At 36.5% G+C, this 6,563-nt stretch overlaps 2 protein-coding genes across 3 annotated transcripts; both read left to right on the top strand.

Moving 5' to 3' along the window:
- Positions 1-228: 228 nt before the first annotated feature.
- Positions 229-3,174, top strand: LOC133834555 (uncharacterized). Of its 2 annotated transcripts, none has more exons than XR_009893371.1 (4): positions 229-674; positions 1,714-1,849; positions 2,501-2,586; positions 2,696-3,174. XR_009893371.1 is itself a non-coding variant. In XM_062264206.1 (4 exons), exons 2-4 carry the CDS (start codon positions 1,735-1,737, stop codon positions 2,955-2,957), a joined length of 450 nt encoding a protein of 149 aa, XP_062120190.1. In that variant the 5' UTR covers positions 229-674; positions 1,714-1,734; the 3' UTR covers positions 2,958-3,174. The 2 variants fall into 2 exon arrangements, 1 of the variants encoding a protein (XP_062120190.1); XM_062264206.1 differs by having other exon boundaries at positions 1,714-1,836.
- Positions 3,175-4,571: 1,397 nt separating this feature from the next.
- On the top strand, positions 4,572-5,983 carry LOC133778898 (uncharacterized). The gene is made up of 4 exons (XM_062218912.1): positions 4,572-4,706; positions 4,791-5,449; positions 5,641-5,678; positions 5,793-5,983. Exons 1-4 carry the CDS (start codon positions 4,572-4,574, stop codon positions 5,981-5,983), a joined length of 1,023 nt encoding a protein of 340 aa, XP_062074896.1.
- The last annotated feature ends 580 nt before the right edge of the window (positions 5,984-6,563 follow it).

Genomic DNA, 6,563 nt, shown 5'->3' with positions numbered 1-6,563 from the left:
AAAAAATTAGCAATAATTGAAAGTAAGTTATTTGTTAAATGTTTTAATAATTTTTAAAAAATAATTATAGTTGTTAGATTTTAAATATAATTAGAAAATAAAAACTAATAATATATCATTAATATTTTATATAATTATTTTTTCTTAATATCATTATATTTTGTATTTATATATTTTTATAATAATAACTATATTTTGTTTAACAAACAATAATAATAATAACTAAACCATATCTACCCTCAATCTCACTCTCTCTTCTTCTTTTCCTCAAACCCGACCAGCCCTAGCCGGCAGCCCCAATTTTCTTCCTCAAACCCAACCATCCTTCCTCTATCCCTCTTTGACGTTGTGCATGGAGGTCTTTGCGTGCAGGCGAGGAGGGTGGCCGATGGTCGGATCACGGTGGCGGGCTCGATGCAGAGGCAGGGGGCTCAGCTCTATCACTCCTTTGTCCTCCCATCTTTCGCTTGGGCTGGGCTCGCTCGACGATGACTGGAGGTTCAAGGGCTTGACAGCGGCTGAGGGCTCAGGGGACGGGCTCGACGGCGAGTGGGGTTCTCCGGGTTGGCTGGGCTCGACGACGCGGGGGTCTTAGGGGTTGGGATCGACCGCGCAAGGACGGGCCTGGCTGGACGGCACATGGTAGCGCGGGTTCACAGGCTTAAACATAGCAGGTAATCTCTCTATCTCATTCATTTTTTTACTCTCCCTATTTCGTTCTCTCTCAATGTATGTGTTTTTTTCAATTTTTCTTGTAAGTGTCGTGCTTGCTGGGTTTTGTTTCTTAGTGTTGATTTGTTCAATTGAAAGTTTGGATGAACTTGCTCGCCAAATGTTTGAAGAGATTTTTCACAGAGAGTCGTTGCACTCAATTAGTTATTGGGTATAACTGTAAGAAAAATTGATTGTTGACTGAGGTCATACTATGAGCTTAGATTAGGTTATGAAAATACTTGGTTTGATGAAAATGAGAACATTTTAAATTCTAGATTTGAACGACTAATTTGTCGTGGTCATGGAATCCCCAAACCCAACTACAATAAGTGTTTTTTTTTTTTTTTTTTTTTTAAATTAGTTTCTTTTTTTGTTGTGGGGAATTTTTGGGGTATTTTTGGGCTTTTGAACTATTGCAAAACTGAAGGAGGCTTATTTAGATTTAATTGACAAGATCGAAAATGATGTTATAACAATTTTGTGCCTTCTTGTCGATGTTCTTGTAGTTGGCTTGAATAGAAATTAATTAGTAAGTTTCATGATGTATTTGTGGTTTTAATAGAAAAATGAGTCATCATTAATTGGTATTATGATAACTTTTTAAATTGTGTTTAGAGAAAGTGTGGTTTTCATGAAAATGATCTCATGTAGATTAATTTGTTTTCAATTTAAGTGTGGTTTTAAATTGTATGCTTGAGATCAGTGGCTAAAATTATATTAATACTTGAACTTAGTGGTTATAATTAAATGAATACTTGAGCTCAATGGTTAAAATTACGTGTAAGCAATTCAGAGCCTAAGAACATAAAAAATCACTAAATGTAGACAGATATCAACAACAAGCAATCATGTGCATTTAATTCTTGCATTATTTTTAGCACAGTAGCACCCATGAATATGTACCTTTTTATGTGGCAATGGCTGTCTCTGTATGCATACTCATGTGTTAGACCATTTTTCACCCACCATGCTTATTATTTTCATTGGCTTAACTTGCAGGATTACAAGAAGAACGAATATATGGAGGCAGAAATGCAATGTTTAAATGTTTTACAAAGCATGGAAAGGACGCTTAGAACAGCTTGCAATGCTACGAATGCTAAGTTTGACAATGTTGTGAAGGTAAGCATTTTCGGTATGTGTGGTTCTTATTCTTCTTTATTTAGTGTAGCTTCAACAATATATCAATTTAATTACTTTACTGTATTATTGCACATAAATTTATTGAGATTTCTCCCCCAGTCTCCTCTTTGCAATAATTATTGAATAACAGATGAAAATTTTGAAGGTTTAGGAAGCCATGCTATGTTCTGTAAACTAGTATAATGATATGAACCACTCTATATCTTCTTTTAGCAAACAATTGCCCTGGTTTTATTAGCAGTGTGAACAACCATACTTTCTGAGATCTTGACCTCTCGCTCCCCTTTTCCAGATATCCTCATTGGAGGAACTAATAATGCTTTATCTCCAAAAATAAACATTTAAATAAATAGAGCTTTAGCTATTATGGAAACAATTGGAGTTGTGAGTAGAGTTGGTCTTTTATATTTATATGCTTTGGTTTCTATTTGAAGTTTTTGGATTTTGAGTAAACATGATTGCCATTTGGAGTTCATGTAGAGTCCTTCTTGCAATTCCCAAATAAATTACAGTACTTTGTTGATTTGTTTTTGTCTTGCAATGTTCTTTGATTGATGGATGTATGTAGACTTGACCTTCATATTCTTGTAAAAAGTTAAAAAGGAAACTTGTCTTATGTGTTCAATGGTGGTTTGTTTTCTAGGTCCTTGATGGTCTTGTATCAGAGTATGAAAAATCAAGTCATGGTCCAGGAAAATGGAAGAAGCTAGTTATGTTCTTACAAAAAAGGTTTGCAATGATTTTTCCTCCTTTTTCTTTTTCATTTCCTTTTGTAGATGTGAATAGTATGTATATGGGCATGCCTTTTGATGTCTTTTGAATTCAATGAAAATCCCAGTTTGGAAGGTCCATTACTTGATCTCACCAAGAGATTAATTGACCAAGTTGGATTAGAGAAAAATACACTTCTATTAAAATGCCGGTCAATCAAAGATAAGTTGGCGTTACTTAACAAGCAGCTGGAAGCAAGTGATAAGTCCAAGTCTGAATATCTGAAGCGTTATGAGGAATCTATCGATGAGAAGAAGCAGCTAACTGATGAATATATGGCTCGTATAGCCAACTTACAGAGTGATTGCAGTTCACTGGGTGAGAGGTAGTCTAGCTTGTTGAAGGTACTGGATACCGCCAAGCAAGAATTTGTGGACTGGCAAAGAAAATACGAGTAGATCTGATGAAATATATTTTGATTATGTTTGCTATATAATTTGTCTTTGTAATATGTAAATTTGGTTTAGTTTTTTATTGTTGACTGTTGTTGGTGTAATAAATTTATAAAATTGTTGAATAAAAAAGTTTATAAGTTTATTTCTTTTATTAGAAATTGCTAGAACTAATCGAATATAAATTTAATGTTACCAATGTTAAATTAATCTAATTTTTTATGTGCATTCCTTTACTACACCATAGAGAGCCAATCACGACACCTAATAACTGTCGACGTTGCTAGCAACGACGACACCTAAAAACTGTCAGCGTTGCCAGCAACGGCGACACCTAAAAACTGTCGGCGTTGCCAGCAACAGCGACATCTAATAACTGTCGACGTTGCCAGCAACGGCGACACATATTAACTGTCGGCGTTGCCAGCAACAGCGACACATATTAACTGTTGGCGTAGCTACCCCTACGCCGGCATAGACAAATACGACAATTAGTCGACTGTCGTTGTTGCTCAATAGCGACAGTTAAAAACTGTTGGGAAAACCAGTTTGTAGTAGTGGTGGTTCCAAGATTATCAAGAAGTCTCAAGTGGTAAGGATTTTATAGAGAATGATCACTCTTACAAAATCCATAATATTGGCTCTGTATCCATTAGGCATTTTGATGGAACTATTAGGACATTAGAGCAAGTTAGGTATATACCTGAACTTAGAAGAAGTCTTATTTCTCTAATAACCTTAGATGAAGAAGGTCTTACATACAAATGAGAGAATGGTCAAATAAGAATTAGTAAAGGCTCTTTGATAATCATGAAAGGATGCAAAAAACATGTCTTACATGTGTTGGATGCTCAACAGTGACAAAATGGAGAAGCTATAGTGATAAAATTAGAAGAAAAAGATGTAGAACTGAGGCATAGAAGGTTGGCTCACTTAAATGAAATAAGACTGAAAGAATTGTCAAAACAAGGTCTACTTGGAGATTCAAAGGTCAAAATTTTGAAGTTTTGTGAGACATGTGTGATTGGAAACAACACAGGTTAGAATTCAACACAGGGAAACACAAGTCAGCTAGGCCACTCAAATATGCACTTACAGATCTATGGGGTCCCAGTCGAATTCCAACTCAAAGTGTGGATTTACTTACTCAAACATAAAAATGATTACTTTACTAAATTTAAAAACTGGAAGATTTTAATGGAAACCTAAACTAATCTAAACTGAAAGTAATTAGCACTGATAATGGTTTGGAATTTATTAATGATGAGTTTGATAAATATTGTGCTGAAAATGGTATTTTAAGGCATACAACTATTAGAGATACCCCTCAGAAAAATGGAGTAGCTGAAAGAATAAAACAAACTTTGCTAGATAAAGTTAGATGCAACTAGGCCACCTCACATTCAAGGTAAGGATTCTAAGGAGGTTTGGGGACCAAAGTTAACTGGCAGCTCTCAAGAAGAAAAAGGTGTTTCTGTTGTGGTGGCTCATACATCTCTCTCCACCCTTAAGGATGATCAATGGTACTTTGGCAACGGCTGTTCCAAACATATGACTAGTAACAAACAATTGCTGAACAACTACAAAGAGAGTACTGAAGGGATGATCACATTTGGAGACGGAAACAAGGGAGCTATTCTTGGGAGAGGAGATCTTGTGTTGAAAAATCTACCTATGATCAAAGATGTTCTCTATGTTAAGGGACTAAAATAAAATCTTTTAAGCATAAGTCAGTTATGTTATGATCACTACACCGTAAGTTTCTTTAAGTTAAAGTGCCTGGTTAATTCAGCTGATGGGTGTTCTATTCTGTCTGGAATAAGGTCTAGTGATAACTGTTACATGTTAAACAATAATCAAGTGTGCACAAGAGTTTCACTAGACAAGTCTTATTTGTGGCATTATAGACTGGGTCATTTGAATTACAGAGATTTAAAAAGGTTGATTAAGCTCAAGGCTGTAAGAGGAGTATCTGAGTTGAAAGTTAGTAGAGAAAGAGTGTGTAGTCCCTGTCAGCAAGGTAAACAAGTAAGATCTGCTCATCCACCCACTAAGATGCTTCTAACAACTAGATTTATTGAACTGATGCACGTTGACCTGATGGGCCACATGCAGACAGAATGTGGCAAAAGGTATGTAATGGTATGTGTGGATGACTACACTCGTTTTACCTGGGTTCAGTTTATTCGAGAGAAGTCAGATACTTTTGGAGTGTTCTCTGCTTTATGTTTAAGACTTCAGAATGAAGAGGCTCTAAAGATAGCTAAAGTGTTTAGAATTCGAAGCGACCCTGGTAAAGAGTTTGAGAATGCCTTATTCTCTGAGTTTTGTGATTATATGGGGATTGTTCATGAATTTTCTGCACCACAAACTCCTCAAAAAATGGAGTTGTGGAGTGCAAGAATAGAACACTACAAGAAATGGCCAAAGTTATGCTGAATGCTAAGGGAATTTGAAAAAGATTTTGGGCAGAAGATGTTAACACTGCCTGATACATTAGTAATCGTGTGCACCTAAGGACTGGCACTACTCAAATAGGTTATGATTTGTGGAAAGGTAAAACTCCTAATCTGAATTATCTTAGGATTTTTTGATGTACGGGCTATATTCTGAATGACAGAGATTATCTTGGAAAATTCAACTCCAAGAGTGACAAAGGTATGTTTCATGGTTATTCTACTGACAGTCGTGCTTATCGAGTTTTCAATAAAAGAACTTAAATTTTCATGGAGTCTATCAATGTTCGCTTTGATGATACAAAATATTGTTTAGATGACTATGATAATGATGAGGACAATTCAGTACCTGCCCTGGTACCTCGCACACAACAAGTTCCCATACTTTCTATTTCAAGTTCCCCTTCTACTTCGTCATCTACTAAACATACAGAGCCATCTGACGAATCTGAAGATGTGGTTGTTGGAAGTCTTGGGTCAAAACAGTCTGTAGAGTCTTCTCATTAACTTGTGTCATTTTCTTTACTTACTTGTTGCCGAAGCTTCTTATATTTTTTTTGGCCAAACACGGTCTTGAGGAATTGATTTTTAAGTGCATTTTATTCATTCGGTTTTCACATTTGTGCCCTAATTTTTTTTCTCTCTCTTCATGTCTAATGTATTCTCTCTATGATCAAGATGGTTCTCGAGTTCCTGAAGGCTCCTCTGGAGGGGTTCTCAATGTTCCTCCTCCATCTTTGTCGTCTCCTCCTCTGGGTTGTGAGGTTGCAGGCTCGGTGTCCTCTATTCCATCCTTCGAGTACTCTGACGGTCTCTCTGTCTTTAGGTATTCCCTCTGTTCCTAACTCTGTTTGTCCTCTTGTTGTTAGTGCCGATACAACTGTGTCTACCCAAGTTGCGTCTGCTCCTTTTGTTATTCTGTCTGGGTCTATTCATGGGTCTAGAGTGAAGTATGTCGTTCACAAGAAAAAATGCTCTAGTGAGTCTACTTTGGACCCTCGTCGAATCACTCAGGCATTAGCTCAAGTTGTTGGTCTCCCTCTTGTCCATCCAAACATCCCTCTAACCCAATCATTAAACCCCCACC

Source organism: Humulus lupulus, chromosome 5 (genome assembly GCF_963169125.1).
Source record: "Humulus lupulus chromosome 5, drHumLupu1.1, whole genome shotgun sequence".
Classification (NCBI taxonomy): domain Eukaryota; kingdom Viridiplantae; phylum Streptophyta; class Magnoliopsida; order Rosales; family Cannabaceae; genus Humulus; species Humulus lupulus.
This window is presented reverse-complemented; position numbering and strand designations above follow the sequence as displayed.